The sequence below is a fragment of the Hyposmocoma kahamanoa genome, unplaced genomic scaffold, assembly GCF_003589595.1.
Source record: "Hyposmocoma kahamanoa isolate Upper Pololo Valley unplaced genomic scaffold, ASM358959v1 93, whole genome shotgun sequence".
Taxonomy (NCBI): Eukaryota; Metazoa; Arthropoda; class Insecta; order Lepidoptera; family Cosmopterigidae; genus Hyposmocoma; species Hyposmocoma kahamanoa.
This window is the reverse complement of record NW_020654810.1, coordinates 3,453,108-3,471,923: the sequence shown is the minus strand read 5'-3', so window position 1 is coordinate 3,471,923 and position 18,816 is coordinate 3,453,108. Positions and strand designations below refer to the sequence as shown.

Genomic DNA, 18,816 nt, shown 5'->3' with positions numbered 1-18,816 from the left:
ACTAATTACATTACACAACATTAAATCCTCTTTACAGTCATAACTTACACCTACAGCTGTAATTATATTCACATTTGCTCATGCACTTATATGTCAAGCAGGTTATTTTAAATGCACTATTTACACTTTACTATGTATATTATTATTGTCAATGTATAACTTTACTCAAAGTCGTTATATTTTTGCTTTCTAGTAACTTAATCCCTCTCGTTGGTTCTGACTGAAAACCAGCGCCTTAGGAAACTTTGGCATATGCTGAGTCAGCGCCGTTTCACTGCTATGACAATCATGTTTTGTTTTTTCTTTTATGCTAAATCTGTATTTGTGTTATATCAGTGAATAAAGTGTTTATCTATCTATCTATCTATCTACCAGGTTGTAACATACTAGATACTCTTTCATACTAATTCGGTGGGTGCCCTTTGTTTTTATTATAACGACATTGCGAAATGTTTTTTAGATGGTATTTATTAATTCTGTTTGTTTTTCACTTAGATATACATCGAAAACAAATAATAAGTTTACTATAGATTAAGAATTAATCAACGCAAGCGGAAGCCTGCACCTGAAGGTCAGTAGACAACTTTCGATGTTCGTCCTATCATTCGTTTTGGTATGTGTGTGATATTTTTAAATAAACATTTAGGTAGTATGAAACCATATTTGTACCTTGTCAGACGAAAAATTACGCAAGTCTAGTAGCAGTAGAGCTCCTTGTGAGTTTGTCCAGGGAAATACTGCCACTGGACCTGTTTCTGCCGCCAAGCAGTAGTGTGAGTGGTAATGCGTTCCGATTTTGTTAATGGGTAATTATTATAAAATTAATAAAAAACAAAGCTATAAAACGAACTTAATTATGATCAAGCAAGATTTTATATATTATATATAAAATTTTCGAAATTTCTAGCAACACGCGGGACTCGAACCCGCTTTAATCTGAAAAAAATGTACCCTGTACTTTTATTGCATCGATCGATAGTGTTAATTATAAGAATAAAATCTCTGTCACAAAATTGGTTAATAAAATGAAAAAAAAACATGAAATCTTAACGTATTTTAATAAAATGAAAAAAATGGTAAAGTAACTAATTAGTTGCTCGAAATGAGCTCCATTTTCTTGGATACACCAATTTATTCTTTTAACGAATTCATTTTGAGTAACTTTTAATAACGTGTTGTGATGAATTGTAACTCCAGATTTCATGGTTTGTAAGAGAGATTTCATCCTCATAATTGACCCTATCGATTGATTTAATAAAAGTACAGGGTGCATTTTTGTAAAGATTTTAGCGGGTTCGATACGCGCGTATGGCTAGCAATTTTCGAAAATCTTTGAATGCAGTATTATTTCTTTTTAAAAATAAAGGAATGTTTCCTTTAAGTAAAAATCTCTATCTCCAGTATTTAACGTACTTTCCTTCCAAGTGGCATTACAAATTTCCACCCTGTATATATGTATATATATATAATCGTTTCCTAAGTTTAACATTTACATTAAAAATCTTTTGAAGACTATGTTAGATAAAGATGTATGGAAAGGCGACATGGCTCTGGGTTCCACACATATTATATTCAAAGTGTATTTTCATAGCATTTAAGTTTATTTGTAAAGAGCAATCTCTAGAGTTTCTTACTTGTTCTCAGAAAAGTCAGCTCACCGAATGAGTAGTAGCTTAATTACTTATCTCAGTACAGAGTACTAAAAAAAGTGACCTCAAAAGTACGTGACATTACGTCTATTTGCTAAGTTTTATTGAAATATCCCCTAGTTCGCCACTATACAGGACTTGCCACTGGAGATAATAAAAATCGGTTCTCACTACTCAAAGTATATTGAGGGAAAAACGCCTTGAATTGGAGAAATAGCAAAATCAACCATTAAAATAATTGCTCCTAAATTAAAGTTTAGGCGCTATTTACAAAAATGAATCTTCATGCGTGAACAGCCACCCTTAGAGGTGGATGATTTTCTTCAAAATGAAATGGGACCACTATGGAAGTACCCCCTTTCCAAAAAAAAGAATCATGAAAATTGTATCACAAATACCGGAGTTATCGCGTAACATACGAGTACATACAAAAAAAGGACATACAGTCGAATTGAGAACCTCCTCCTTTTTTTTAGTCGGTTAAAAAATGACGTTTTGAAATAGTGTACATTTATTTTACCTATGGAATAAATTAGGTTTGACATTGACTTTGAATTACGAAGTAAACTCAAGGTTTAAATACGAAAAACTTGCTTAGCCCGCCATTTTTGCTTAATCAAAACTAAACCTGAACTTTAAAATACTTATGAACTATATACGGATTTCGGCAAAACTTTTTCGGAAAAATACGAAAATTCAAAAACATAGTAGTAGTACAAAAAATATTAAACACAGTAATCAGTCCAAAGATCGTTTATCGTTCGATCGTTTATATCGCTCAACAAAAAATGACAAGAAAAATTCGGTAGCCGAAGTTCGAAATACTACGAGATAAGTGCTATTAAAATTAATTATAATGATATATTGTCCTGCGAAAGTCTACTCGACTGTCAACATGTTATACAGACAAGTATTTGTGTTGTAAGAAATATGGCTCAGTCAGATGCGAAGATATCTCAAATAATATGTGTTATGTATACAGGGTGTAGTCGTTAAATGTGCTCTATCGAATATTATGTAAATATAAGACATCAGACACCAAACATCAAAAACCATTAAAATGATATCGAAAGTACGTACTTTTTAAAAATAAAACTAGAAATATCCAAAATTTTAAAGTTAAGCACTCCCATACATTTAATATGACATTTGTAGAGAGGCTTTAGTTGACCTACTTTAAGTGGTAACAATGAGGTTACATATCAAAACTGCTACAAATAAAGTAATGAAACTATACCTTTAAAAAAAATTGTATGCAAAGCAGCTGTTCGAAACAAAAGTTTCTCTATATACGAATTTCGTATTAAATGTATGGAAGCGTGTAATGATAAAATTTTGAATATTTCTAGTTTTATTTTAAAAAGTTATCGATGTCGTTTTGCTCATTAGGTACTATCGATATCAACGTACTTTCGATATCTGTTTAAAGGTTTTTGATATCTCTTTTATTCGCGAAATAATCGCCGGGGCGCACTTAACGATTACACCCCGTATACATAATTGGCTAAGATGGAGCTGGAACGCGTGAAGCACATGGTCAAACTTGGCTGGTTTTGGATTTTTGTTATTTTTAGTCACCCTTGGTGTAATGAACAAAAATGACAACTTCTTAGACGAGAGGTTTGATTGATTGTTCTTTGTGTTTGTATTCCAATTGTAGGCTAATTGGACCGTCTCCATTTAACACATTTAACATATTTTATTAAAAATTAATGATAATCACCTAAACAAACATCCATTTATAATGAATTACAATTAAGGACAATAATACATTAAGCTGATGTGATTCCAATATGTAATTATCAGAGATAGGCGTATTTAGGGTATATTTACTTAAACTCAACGAAGTAGACGCAAGCGTCGCTAATACCTCCCTCTGAAATCCAGGAATTATTATATTGTATTTTGTTCTACATTTTTTACTTGTATCTAGCAATTACTGTACAAGTTTGAAAGGTAAGACACGCCTATAGACATTTGCGATACTAACGCAAATGCGTTACCTGCCATGGAACGTAAGCACATATCGGTATAGGCCGAGTATATTACGTTATCTTTAAAGAAGTAATATACAATAGAGTGGATAATATCCCTCTGAAACCCCTGAATTATTGTTTTCTTATTTATTCTGTTTTTGATATGCGACTAGTAATTACTTTTGGAATTGTAATCAAAAATAATTCCGATTAGTTTTTCTTTTGTTTCGGTAACAATGATACGTCTGATATTAGGTACGCCAAAAACTTATTGCATATGCATCAGGCGTTTGTATTAAGAGTAAATACGCGCTCTAAAAATTGTCGAGACCCGACGATTTTTTGGCATTTTCGAGACTCGAAACTGACTGTTTTTTGTTCTGGTGACATGGACATGACAGCATCGTAGAGTGGTGCTTAATATAGCCTCCTAAGTCTCCGTGTATATCACAATGTGCATAATATACAGAAATTTCTGAAATAGTCTTGAAAATATCGCTTTTCTCGGAACGCGGAAATGTAGCGGGACTGAAAGGAGGACGAGAAATTACCTTTTTTCATATATCTATGGGGATCAGTGAAGTGAGATTCCAACCACACGTCAAATTATGAAGCGGCGTCACAGATTAGCGTAGAAAATGTGTTTGCGGCTTTACGGACATGTCACACTACCCCAGAAGCCTACTAAACAGTCTTTGTTGGCGCAGATGGGCGGCCTTTGCGTAATCGTTACTATATAGGCAGTGGCATACACAAAAATTCGTTAAGGAAGAAAGGGCGTAAAAGCCATATTTTATCAAAAAATTGATGCAGTTATATCCAGTTTTCAATACAATTCAATTCAAGTATTCTTTATTGCACTGGGACTGGGCAAATACATAAAAAGACACATGTACAACAGGCGCCGTTATTACTAGTCTCTTCCCGACAATATTCCGGTTACAGAAAAATTATAATTACTTGAGGGCGCAACAGAATACACATGCATATTTACATACATATTTAATACACACGCATTTATTATTTAAGTATTAAGTAATATTATTTAAGTATTTGAACAAGTGCAATATGTACTTGCTCTACACTTGCACAAATGAAGAAAAATATCGTACAGTTTCGACAGTCAGTTATGTATTTTGTTATTCGCTAAGAAATTACAATTTCACGAAAACATAGAAACATGATGTAAGTACAAGTAAAGCAAAACGTTTCTAAATATGGTTTTTCACTTGTCATATTACTTTTGTGAATATAATTGAAAATGAAATAAAATTGTAAACAATAGAATATATCTCTGCAAGGAATTGGTACTTAGCGTATTGCATATTCGATGCTCGTAATTTTCTTCGTATTTTTTTTTTGTATAGATTACATAAGACTTGCAGCCCATAACCGTAGGATATGTTTGCAATCGTGGTGAAAGTCTTTGCCAATCGGAGTAAATCGGAATAAAAAACACTTCATGTGAACGACAAAAACAAAAAAAACAGTCACCCTATTTGTTGCCTTTAGCAGGTCTTCGCGGGTGCAGCTGTTTGGACACAGTGGGCATGAGAGCAAGTGAGACTTTGTGTAGGAAATCCACAAGGGAAATTGTTTTGAATCGAGTTGATATAGGTATCCCCATTTCACCCTCCTGCAGCTTGATTTTGAATGCCTCTCCCGATCGGAAACTGCGTCTTTTCCGTAGCCCATCTGCAATATTATACGCCTCGACTTAACTTGTGACCTAAAACCAAGCCAGACGTACTGAGAATATTTATAGCTACGTCTTTGGGTGCTCCTTTCGTGCAAAGAGTTCTTCATAATAAACTTTTAGGCTCAATTTATATTGCGGCGGAACGGAATGGAAGCAAATTTTTTTAACGTTATTACACATAGTGTAATTAATTTTATGGTTACTTGTGTAACGTACAAACTAGATAGCCAAAAATCACGTCACGCGTCTTCCGCGGAATTGCTTGAGAATGCCCGCGCTTTCTCGAGGTGAATTTGACGCTTCTTTTCCATTCCGTTCCACTGCAATGCAAATTGAACCTTAAACTGGCACATAATTAAAGCAAAAAAAAAGATAAAGTCTTTTAAACTGTAAACAAAAAAAAGTAAGCAATGTATTCCGCGGCGTTGCTTCATTACATGTACAGTGAACAAGATTTTTTTGCAAATAAACTAGGAAATTTAAAATTGGCTTTCATTTATATACGAGCAGGCATAATTAAGTAATAATAATTTTGAAAAAAAAAATCTGGGCTGCTCTATACTCACAACCAAGCTTAATGCAAGAAAAAAACTTTAAAGCACGTTTAAGTTTCTTCACACTTGCGACATGTGTTGAAGTAAATAAAAATCCGCATAATAACTGTTAACGTGTAACGCCATCAAGCGGCAGCGCGATCAAACTCGGACCACGGCGGGATGAGGCAGTGGCGCGAGGGGAAATCAAGGATCATCATTCGGCGACATATCGTGCTACAATACGCATTGTCATTTTTTTATAATTAATAAAAAAATCATCTCAGTTAAAAGTAATCAAAATAATTCATTGAAGAGTCCACTATAATACAAAAAAAAAGTAAATGAAGGAAAACGTGTCTGGCTGCCTACGAATAAACATCAACAAGGCTTATTGTAAATAAAGTAGCACTTTGGGAGAGCGGTTGCTTTACTGTCCACGCTGGAATAAGCTTATTACAGCGGTCAGTGGCGTAGCGTTAATTCCTGCCGCCCGGAGCCAACGTTAAGGTTGCTGCTCCCTCAATTTTCACGATTACAAAAGTAATTAGATTAGGCAGGGTCGGCTTGATTGGGTTATTATGTTCGCCTGCCGTCGCGACCTTTGTGTTGTTCAGGATATCCTTTTCTCAAACAGTGGAGTTTATTTTCTAAAACAAATAATTTTGACTAGTTAGGGTCAGTCGTGCTCGTTGCCGCCCCCCTTATTGTGCCGCCCGGAGCCATGGCCCCTTCTATATCCCCCTTGCTACGCCACTGTCAATGGCACCACTCGTCAATCTCGAGAATCACAGCATCTAACTTAAATCTGATTTAATCGTTATGTCGTTTTGAAGTTCCAACGATGTAGAACGGAACGGAATAGAATGGAAGTGTCAATTTCGTCTCGCTTAGCGGGAAGGCGCGGGCTGTCACTGGAATGCTCGAGCATCGCGAGGCTGTATTATTTCGTCGACATTTGACGGCATACTCGCCTGCCTTCGCGCCATTCTCGCAGACTCGCCAAGCGTCGCCGACGACAGGTGCCGAATTCTCGCGAATGCGCGAGCATTCTGGAGTATGCGCGAGATTTCCGCGGAAGATGCGTGCTTTTGGCTCGTATCTAGTTTGTACGTCACACAATTGACCATAAAGTTCCTTACGCTATGTACAATATCGTACAATAAATTCGCTTTCATTCCGTTCCGCCGCAATATAAATTGAGCCTAAATCCTCTCATAAGATAATGGGTTGACGATGGTGAAATAAAAAATCCAAAAATATGTATAATACATAAATGTAATTAAAGATCTTGTTCTCGATATCCTCTATCGTCAAAATGTCACATACATTATTTACACCACATTTACACAAAACCAATCGCAAATTTGTAAAAATAATCTAAATAAATGTGCCGCTCCAAAACTCGCTGACATTTGATCAGTATTATACAAATAATATACAGTGTATATACAACAATACTGAGATTCGTAATTGTAGAATAAAGGCTTATTTTTTTTATAATTAGTATAGTTTATGAACTTAAACGGCAGGTTTAGCATGACAGGACTTCTCTTGCGCGAGAGGGACATAGAAGCGCGATATTGCTATTCTCTACGCGAGCAGTATCTCACTCGCGCAAATCTTTCTTTCGCCTCATGCATCCCAATTCCTGTAACGACCACCTTATAACCGGATTTTTTTATTAGAAATGAACTGTCGCCTACCATCACTTTAAAAAATAATGATGCCATGTTTATTGTATAGCGTGAATAATCTGTTCTCAGTGAACTCACTGAAATAGAATCAGTGAAAATGAAAGCTTAAAGATTTTTATTATCATTCTGCTAAACAGTATTTCGTTTACATTTAAACTGAGTGTTATAAAACGGAGTTTTTATTCGACTAAACAAAAATCGCCATTTAGCTCAGCATAAGTTTAAGCCATGGCTTCCCAAACTTTTTGGTTCACCGCCCACTTAGGCAAGGTAAAATTTCAAAGCTCATCACTACAAAAATTATTGAAAATACGTATATTTTATATTAACTTACACAAAAAAAAATCACACTGTAGGTAGTTTATATGAATTTGATATTATGCATGTGGGTAAACTGAATAAAGTACAGTTAGTCTTGACCCGGAACTGGTGTTTGATTGTCGCTCCCAACCAACAAGAACGTTGACATGGCGCAGTCGGAAATTGAACCATTGTAATAGTCATCATAACAAACGGATAAATACAGTGTTTGCATTCTGTAGTTAAAAATTGTGCCAGTGGTTTTGTAGACATTCAAATTACAAACGTTGGTTAAAAGTTGGTACCAAGATGGAAGCCGTATTGCCACCACCGCCGCCATTTAATTTTGTTAATAATTTGGAAAACGTCACTTCAGGAAACCTTTCTAAGGAATGGGAGAAGTGGAAGAATGCGTTTGTGGTTTATTATGAGGCGTGCGAGCTGTCGAAAAAAGACAGTAAAGTGCAAATTAATATATTGCTACATGTGATCGGTGAGCAATGTCGCGAGGTACATGATCAATTCGATACTAAAGCTACAAGTGTAACGGATTTGATAAAAAAATTTGACTCGTTTTTCTTGCCGCAAAAGAATATTACTATCGAACGACACAAGTTTTTTACCCGTAGTCAGAAGCACGGTGAATCAATTGAGCAATACGCATTCGAGTTAAAAAGATTAGCAAGTTCTTGTGAATTTAAAGAACTGATGGACGGTTTAATAAAAGATCGCCTGATATGCGGAATACAAGAGGATGCACTCAGGGAACGTTTGTTACGAGAACCGGATTTGACTCTAAAAAAATCATTGGAAATATGCAATTTAGCCCAAATATCTAGGTTGCAAGCGGGTGCAATTAAAAAAGAATATAGTGAACATCAAGCCTACGACATTACTATTAGTAATCATCATGATCAGTTTATTTTGCAAGACGAAGGTAGTGCGAACAAACAAGTGAACTGGGTATCAAGACGAGTACCGCGCTCGCGCGGCGCTTCGCGGCACGGCGGCCGCGGATGGGCGCAGCCCGCCCCGCGCCTCGCGCAGCCGCGTCCCAGCCCCGCCGTTGCTGCCACCGCTCCTGCGCACACCGCCTTCGCGTCGCGAAGCATGAGACAGCAAAAAGTGCCGTATAACGGAAATAAACCTGGAGTGCAGTGTTTTAAGTGCGGGTTTATTCATAGTGTTGACATGCGGTGTCCAGCATTAGGAAAAATGTGTTTAAATTGCAAGAACTTTGATCATTTCTCGCGAATGTGCAACGTTTATGATGTGCAAGCTGAGTGGCCCACCGATCAGGTAATTTATTGCTTTAATGGTTCACGTAGTGATTGGTCTATAGATTTAGCTTTTGGAATAAAATTAATCAAATTTAAATTAGATACTGGAGCCGATGTGAACGTTTTACCCAGAAAATATTTAAGCCAGGTCGGTGTAACTGAACAAGATTTGATTAAAACGTCTGTTAAATTAAAAGGGTATTCGGGTAGCGATATCAACGTTCTTGGCATGTGTCATTTGAAAGTGGAGTATAAACGAAATTTTTATATATTAGAATTTATAATAGCAGATGTATCTTCGCCACCGGTTTTGGGCCGCGATTCGTGTAGTGAGCTTAATGTAATTAAACTATTACTTAGTATTAGCAGTACGCAAAACTACGATTACATCTCTAATGAATACCACGACGTATTTGAAGGGTTAGGATGTATGCCCGGCGAATATAAAATAGAAATTGATACTAGCATTAGGCCGGTAGTACATGCTCCAAGGAAAATTCCTATAGCCTTAAAAGATAGCATAAAACAAAAGTTAGATGAAATGGTTAATGAGGGTATAATTGCAAAAGTTGAAGGCCCGACGGACTGGGTCAACAGCATGACTGTGGCTCGCAAGGCCAATGGTGAATTGAGGGTCTGTTTGGACCCGCGCGATCTAAATAAAGCTATTAGGAGAGAACATTTCAAGCTGCCAACCTTGGATGAAATAACTGTTAATCTATTAGGTTCTAAATACTATAGCACGATAGACGCGAAACAAGGGTTTTGGCAGCTACGTCTGCATAAAGAAAGCACAGATTTGTGTACATTTAATACAAGTTTTGGCCGGTATAAATTTTTACGTTTACCGTTCGGAATAACTTCCGCGTCAGAAGTTTTCCATAAAAAAATGTTTGAATATTTTGATGATATACCAGGGGTTTGCCTATTCATAGACGACTTGCTTGTTCATGGTAAAACGAAACAGGAGCATGATGATCGGCTTAAGAGAGTACTAGACAGATGCAGGGAAATAAATTTAAAATTAAATAAAAATAAATGTAAATTTGGATTACGGGAAATTAAGTACCTAGGTCACAAAATCAGTGCAAAAGGTTTATATCCGGACAGTTCACACACTTCCGCGATAAAAAACATGCCGCGACCTGAAAATATAAAGGATTTAGAGCGATTTTTAGGCATGATAAATTATGTAGGGAACTTCATATTAAATTTATCTGACAGAAATTTCGTATTAAGGGAATTGTTACGTAAAGATACTGAATGGCATTGGACAGAAACTCATCAGAAAGCGTTCGATGATTTAAAGGTATGTCTTACTAAAGCCCCGGTTTTGCAATTTTACGATTTAAGCAAGCCTGTGACCATATCTGTGGATGCTTGCAGGAATGGCTTAGGTTCCTGTCTCATGCAAAATAATTTACCAGTATGTTATGCCTCACGATCGCTTACGAAAGCTGAGCAAGCATATGCTCAAATAGAGAAAGAGCTCTTAGCAGTTGTTTACGCGTGTGAGAAATTTTATACGTATATCTATGGTAGAGGTGACATAACCATAGAAACGGACCACAAACCCCTGGTCAGTATCATTAGCAAGCCGATAGCTACTGCTCCAGCGAGATTACAGCGAATGCTGCTTCGTTTACAGCCGTATACTTTCAAGTTAGTTTATAAACCAGGGAAATATTTATTTATGGCTGATACGTTGTCCCGCGCTGTAGAACCGACGCGCGACTCACCTGAGGAGCCGCGCGATCAGTTGGATTCGCGTGCACAAGTCTGTGCCATCGCTGTGAGTAACCCGTTACTCGACACGCATTTCATAAAAATACAAAAAGAGACACAAAACGACACAGAATTGCAAATGTTGGCTAAATATGTTAAAGATGGGTGGCCAATGCACAAACACAAGGTGGATGTTCTGGTTAGGTCGTATTGGGGCTACCGCGATGAGTTATCGCTAGCGTACGGCATGTTGTGGAAAGGCGATAGAATAGTTATTCCTGTCACTATGCGAAACGAAATGTTAAGACGCGTACACATCGGACATTTAGGAGTAGACAAATGCAAATTGAGAATCCGAGAGAGTATGTTCTGGCCAAACATAAATGCGCAAGTAGAGGACTTCATAAGTAACTGTCAGGCATGCCTTACATTCAAAAATGAGAACAGAAAAGAAACTTTAATTCCTCACAGCGTACCAAACAGAGCGTGGTCGAAACTAGGTGTAGATATATTTCATTTCCATGGAAATAAATACTTAATTGTAGTAGATTATTACAGTAAATATGTCGAAGTTGCGCAATTAAGTTCATTAACGTCTGATCACGTTATCAACGAACTCAAAATTATTTTCAGTCGACACGGTATTCCCGATATAGTAATGTCTGACAATGGCCCAGAGTTCAGATCGAACAATTTCGATATTTTTTCTGCAGAGTGGACATTTCAACACATAACGTCATCGCCACACTACGCACAATCTAATGGCCAAGTTGAGAGGACGGTGCAGATTATTAAAAATTTGCTTAAGAAAACGCAACTGGAGAAAACCGAATTTAGAATAGCTTTACTTGAATATCTGAATACACCTATAAGTAACAAACTTGCTTCTCCTTCTGAACTTCTAAACAGTCGCAAACTAAGAGGTATCGTGCCGTACCCCCCCAGACTTCTTTTGCCTAAAATACAAAAGAATGTAAAACGAGAATTAGAAGCCCGTCAACAAAAGCAAAAGTATCAATACGATAAAGCCGCTCGTGATATGCCCGCTTTCCACCCCGGCCAAAATGTAAAAGTAAGAATAAACAAGCGTTGGGTGAGCGGAACTATAATGTCATTGCGCGGTACACGATCATATTTAGTACAAATCAGTGGCGGTGGAAGTCTAATTAGAAATAGGCGGCATATTATTAGAGATTCTGACCAACGTCCTACAATGCAAAACACTCCAGTGTACTCCCTGCCTTACGAAGATATCGTTACTCGCAGTGATAACCCGATTACGTCACGGAGCGGCGTTCAACGCGCAGCCGCCGCTTGTGCCGGGTTCGAATCCCGTGACACGACCGCGCGGGCCGATGAACCTAGTCGATCATCTACTAATGGTTATGTAACTCGCTCCGGCAGGGTGGTGATCGCGCCTGATCGGTGGGGATCGTGGGCTGTATGAATTGTTCGGACCTAGATGTGTACAAACTTATTTATATTCTAAGTAAGTATTTAGAACAGCTGTTGTTTAATCACGGCAAATTACATATACACAGGTTATTTCGGCTCTATGTTTGTACAAAAATAATTAATTAATTTTACAATCTATTTTTTTTTTATGATATGGAAGTAAGAATGGTCATTATGTATAATTAAAATTGTATTAGTGATAGATAATAAATACCTACAATTTGTTAAAACCCGACCATACTCATACAATTTCTTTAAAATTTATTATGTATTCTGCATTTTTACTATGCCTGAATGATTTCCTTGTTTATGTTTAAATGAATTTATATATACTTACTACGTTTTCATTCCAACTATAATTTTTTTGGTATTTTTTTGAATAAAGTTCTATTTAAATTTAAATTAAATAAAATTAAAAATATTTTAAATAAAATTTTATGGATTACTTGCTTTAATGTATTATGTATTTTTTGAATTTTCACATATTCTCATACTTCTTTTTTAATTATAAAAAGCATGCACAATTATGGGAATATGAAATGTTATATAAATTCTATTATGTTCTTAGTTTAATGAGCAATATATTTTTTTTTTAATAATTTTTGTAAAAAGGAGATTGTAGGTAGTTTATATGAATTTGATATTATGCATGTGGGTAAACTGAATAAAGTACAGTTAGTCTTGACCCGGAACTGGTGTTTGATTGTCGCTCCCAACCAACAAGAACGTTGACACACACGAAAAAAGGATATATATGTAGTGTATAATTCAGTTTTTTTCTCAAATGCGGTAACACCACCTGCACAGCATCAACGCCAAATTGCTTCCGAGCTCATTGGGTAGACACCACTTTCGGAAACTACGGTTTAAGCAAACAAATTACGAAGTAAACACGAAAAGTTCAATTTAATCTCTTGCCTTAAGCAAAGTTAATTTTAAATCCGAAAATCTTGCATGCCTCGCCATTTTGCTTAATTGGAAGTCAAACTTCGTTTTATAAATCCCAAATCTCAGTCTCTACATACTTCTATTATTTATGATATAAAGTGACGGGACGAACGCCTGGTAGTAAGCCACTCGCCTATCCAGTTGCAGCAGTTGCAGTGCCACTCAGAGCTTAAAATTGCAAAGATCTGAGAGGCACTGCCACTGTAATAACGCTGTTGTCCATCTAAGCTGTAGTAGCTAAGATCTAAGCGAACAACATTTTTTTTCTTTTGCTCGAAATAAAGATAACATTTTGAATATCACAAGCTCATAGCCACAATACTCGTTGCAACCTAGCACTACATAATTGACATGTAAGCATAGTTAATCGTTTGTCGGTTGTACTTAGCACAGACTAGTGCGACAGAACAAATATTAATTTGAACAAACTTAAATGTGTTCTATAATAATTAACTTCGGCAAATAAAACTGTACGAATATTACAAGTACAAAAAAAAATGGCTTCATTCTACAATTAGAAAATTATTTCATGTCAGATTGAAAATAAATTCTCTAGTTATAATTAAATCTGTTCTAACATTCAATATTGCTAGGCATTTCCGCCTTTATTGCATTCGAATAAAATATTACGACACAGACAAAGAATTTTCAAATGGAATACCGCTATTCTACACTTATCAGATTGTTATTGACATCTTTGTTGAAAATCACCACCAAATTTAATTCGGTAGAAATACGTTAAGGTACACAGTTGTAGATATTAGCGCCAAACATTCACGCTACAGGACGAACAAGTCGTGCGCCTAGTAGCAAGCGACATGCCTGTCCACAGCAGAGCCTGTAGTTTCACCAGCATCCCATACCCTCTAAGCAGTACTTCCCTGGGCGAGCTCTTCCGCAAGGAGCCCTACTGTTACTAAAAGTTTGTCATGGCAGTTGTCTCTAACGAGTGCGTAAAACATTTGTAAACAAGAGTGAAGAAACTTTCATAAGTTTCTCACAGATGGCGCTAACTGCAAAAAGCCCATACAAAGATCTGCAACAAGCACACAGACAAATTCGTAAGATCTGTTGACTTGATCTGTGTATAGCTTGAATGGTGGCCGCAGAGTGGCAAAAGGCTCTAGTTAGAGTCCAGTTAGTTCGAAGAATGTTTTCGACTCATCCGAAGAACAAAGTCCGATGTGATTATTAGCAAAGAGAGACTAAGTACGTTACGAGTATAATTTCGTTTTTCAAACTAAGGCCTATGTAAAGGTGTTTTGAAAATTTATACATCTTATTTCGTTTCGGTAATATAAAATCGAACAACGGTCGATCTAACATCCACAGCGAAGAACGAACGAAATGTACATGTTTGTTCTACTAATGAGTCGTTTTCATTGTGTTGTAAGATCTTTGTACGAGTATCAATAATAACAAACTAGTGGACTATTTTCACAAATATATACGAATATCTGGATATTCAATAAAATTATATTGTAAAAAAGACGTTTACGTGTGATCACTACGGGCGCTATACAATTTTCCGTATAAAATAATTAAATCGGTCATTCTCGAACTAATTACTGACGCAACTAATTTCCGTGGCAGATTTTATTATTTAAGTACATTATCGTGTGATTATTAAATAATATTTCACGACACAATACTCGATAAAAAATCAAATGCATAAACAATAAAACTGCCACGGACATTACACGGTATGTCAACGTATTTCTATCGTATAAAATCGGTTTTAATGAAAACGTACGAACTCTATAATGTCACTGTAAACTAATGGTAAAAGCACTAGTCTCAAACTAGGGGATTCCGTGTGCTATGAGCACCAGAATATCAAAGGGTTCTGTTACTCTGGAAGCACATAGATAACCAATTCTACCCTTCTTATAATAACTATCGCAATTGAAATTTTTAGCGAAATTGAATTACTAACATATCAGCGAACCGAGATCTAGTATAAGCGATTTTTTCATATGTTATTTAATTCCAGTTTTAAAGTTCATTAAAATCAGCGTAATTGACGTTTTTTTCTGTAGATGCTAATATTTTGAAAGTTACCAAAATGCTAATGCGTTACCATGGAAGAATAACTCAAGCGGACTGATAATCTCAATACTACAGATTGTGGCTCAGAAAAACGTGAAAATTCCACTCATATCTAGATGGATAGATATGAGTGGAAGTAGGAACCGAATTTAAACGGATTTAAACGGTCACTGTAAAGGACCTGAAACATTGGTTTGTTTGAAAAAACAAATATACGCGATTTAAATTCGGAAAAATAGTTTCATTTCCTATGTGTAACAATCGCCAAAACCTAAGAGCCTGGAAGTAGTTTACATTATAATAAATTCCTCTGAAATATGGAATATAAAAAGTTAATTTCTTTTTCCTTGTAACATTATTCAAATGTTGATCATGAGCTAAAAATTTTTAGATTAGTTTGTGTTACAAACTAATTTATAAATTAACGCTTCCTAATATGGATAGATGGCGGTAATACTAACAAAATAAAAGAATAGTCGGGGCACTATCCATAAAAATCTGTGCCAATCAACGCCATCTATTTGATTCGTTTGTTATCACTAGAAATTAGAGTAGCTTTGTAAAACAAATTAGTTACAAAGATAGCTATTAGTTACTCGTCGCGACATCCGGTACTCAATATCCCACCACGCTGTCTTTTAACGCGATTAGCAGACGTTTTCATCCATGGCGTTAGTTATGACAAGGAGGGCAGAACTGTAATATGAATAGAACTTCCTACATAGAACATCCATTTTTACAATTGCGGAATTGTTGTCTCTTTCCAGTTTTAACTAGTATAACAGATTATATGAGATGGAAGGTATGTTGGGATAGAGTAGCTGTTTTGGCTCTATGGTAAACTTTATACATGTCTAACATCGAGTATTTACATTGTCCCTATTTGAACCCAACTCATGTTCCGTGCCACCTACTTATCTGTGATGTGGCAATGGATTTAATGCTACCATGTTAAAAAAATGTCAAATATCAGTCAGTTACTAGCAACACTGGTAACACCGCCCATATCACAGAAAAGTTATTCGCAATGTGCTCATTTACACTGTTGAAATCAACAGACTAGATCAGCTTAGCCTACAGTAACAAAGTTCAATTATACAGGGTTATTTATAAAATAATAACAATCACACAGGATGTAACTAACAATAAATTTACCAAAAATATTTTTTTAAGTTTTGTTGTCCTGTCATATATGTCCCATATTTTATTAATAACTCTGTACATGTGTTTCTGCAAAACATTGCATTATCATTAATTATTTTACAAGCTTATGGTTGAATAATCATCACAAATCAAAATTAATATACATATTTTAACTGTCATTGTTATTCACCAAGGGATTATGGTAAGTACGGTTTTCTTACATATCCTCGTGGTTAACCAGTGACCATGGAAGCTGTTCGGAAATAGTGGGAAGCAGTGGCGACGCGTCCACATAACTCGATTCCCACCGGCTTGCCTTTTTAGGCAAAAGTTTTCTTTCAATACGTAATTTACTACATTATGGTACACAATTTAAGTGTGGAATAAGTTGATCAGTGAAATGAAGGGTACTATAATTATTATCCTGTGTGCTAATAAGGGTTTTGCTTAAATATCTCAAGGCGTCTTTTTAAGGACAAAAGAAGTTTTTGTTAAGATAGATGTTTTTGTTTTGGGCCAGCTTTACTAACGACTATTTTCACGCTCCGCCACTGCTGGGAAGAACAATAAAAAGTTACAGCGTCCTTAAAAATTGTAACTGGTGATAATGATTTATGCCACTATATATTATAAGTCTGACTGCAGCCGAAATAGACATTGTATTAAAAAAAGTTTGTGATTCCCGGCAAGCGATAGTAGATTACGAAAGACAACGCATACCGGAAATGTCTTAATAATCGATGACTCAGTTTCTGGAGATCATGAGAATTAAATATCTATTTACAGTCTATTTTTTTTTTGAAGACGGAGTAAAATGACATTTGGGTTGTCAGTTTTCATAAAATTTTAAATAGTCATGGAGATAATGAAGGAAGGTAGAGTTTTGCTAAACATGACGTTCTAATGATTACTACTTGTGTTAATGCCGCCTTTTTTCTTATTTTGACAGTTGGCCTACTAGTATCAAAATAAATGTTTATTCATATATATATATATATACATATATTTTTCACAAAGAGGATTTGATTATCTGTATTGAATTAAAATGAAAATCTTCAAAATATGTCTCCTCTTTGTATTTTTAATATACATAGTTCTAAATGCAATGTATGTATGTACGAACTTACAAACATTGATAGTTCAAATAACCAGAACCCGGCAGTTGGACGAATAAACGACCAATGATGATTCAACATAAAAATATCGGCTATTTATTACATAAGCGTGACCAAACTACTAGACTACATATGTCGAAACAGCAATTACAAGTTTCTAAAAACCTTGCAAATTTATTAATCATTTCATGGACAATAACAGACATGGACATATACCGTAGAATTAAATATTAGAATATGTCACACGGGGTACCCCGTTAGCTACATGGATCTCAAAAAACTAAATATAGGTTTTTTCACAGAGAAATATCAACAAATTACTGACAAAATTCCAAGATTTACATGTATTGACTCAATATGAGCTGCCATGCTAATGATAAGAACAGTAAGTCTATACCAAACATACTTACTGTTAAGAGTCAATACTACGTAAGCGCGAATTCAAATTTTTCCCGTACTAATACGGTTTATTTTGCCTGTGTCGAGCGGCAGACACTGGCTGGTTACAAAAGAAATTAAAGCGGTAAAAATTAAATAATATATATCGTACAGTATACGCGTTCTATTTAGTGCAGTTGATATAAAAAAAAATTAATGGCATATGTAAAGTACTTATTGAATACAGCGGTTTTATTGTAAAATTTCGAGGTGAGTTTGTGCTTTTTTCCATTGTGAAAATTTTTAGGATCGTTTTTTCACACTTTGTTCTAATCAGTGTTACGCAGAATCAACGAAATTCATTTGAGGCTATACAACCTCAACTCTTAAAATCTATACTTAATATTGTAAGCACGGCAAGAAAATACAGACATATTTATGCACGGTACTATTTATACACTGCCCATGAAAGGGTTAGTAAACAATTTAACGATGTCTACTGTAATTTGCTTATAAAGATATTTTAAATTTTCAACACCTGAGGCTCAATTTACATTGCCGCGAAAGACGATAAAAACGAATTTCTGTAACGTAGTTCTACATAGCATAATACTCTTTATGTCAATTGTGTAACGTTAAAACTATATGAGACACGCTCTCGTGACTACGCGAAAAGTGCGTAAGGTGCGTGACCTGTTTTTTTGATACTCGCGTTTATTCCCGTTCTCCATCCGACCAACTTAAAAACGAATGATGCAAATTAATATTATTACTTATTTGACAGTAATTGTTTCGGACCCCCTAGTTTGTACGTAACACAATTGATACAAAGTTGATTATGCTATTACTACAAAAGTTGACTTCCATTC

General features: G+C 35.6%; 1 protein-coding gene across 1 annotated transcript; it reads left to right on the top strand.

Moving 5' to 3' along the window:
• The first annotated feature begins 7,978 nt into the window (after positions 1–7,978).
• Positions 7,979–12,537, top strand: LOC113237560. The gene is made up of 2 exons (XM_026474117.1): positions 7,979–9,153; positions 12,264–12,537. Exons 1-2 carry the CDS (start codon positions 8,164–8,166, stop codon positions 12,279–12,281), a joined length of 1,008 nt encoding a protein of 335 aa, XP_026329902.1. The 5' UTR covers positions 7,979–8,163; the 3' UTR covers positions 12,282–12,537.
• Positions 12,538–18,816: the final 6,279 nt, after the last annotated feature.

Bases quoted from the DNA above. Each gene is read 5' to 3' on its own strand.
- LOC113237560 (XM_026474117.1), top strand. From the start codon at position 8,164: ATGGAAGCCGTATTGCCACCACCGCCGCCATTTAATTTTGTTAATAAT.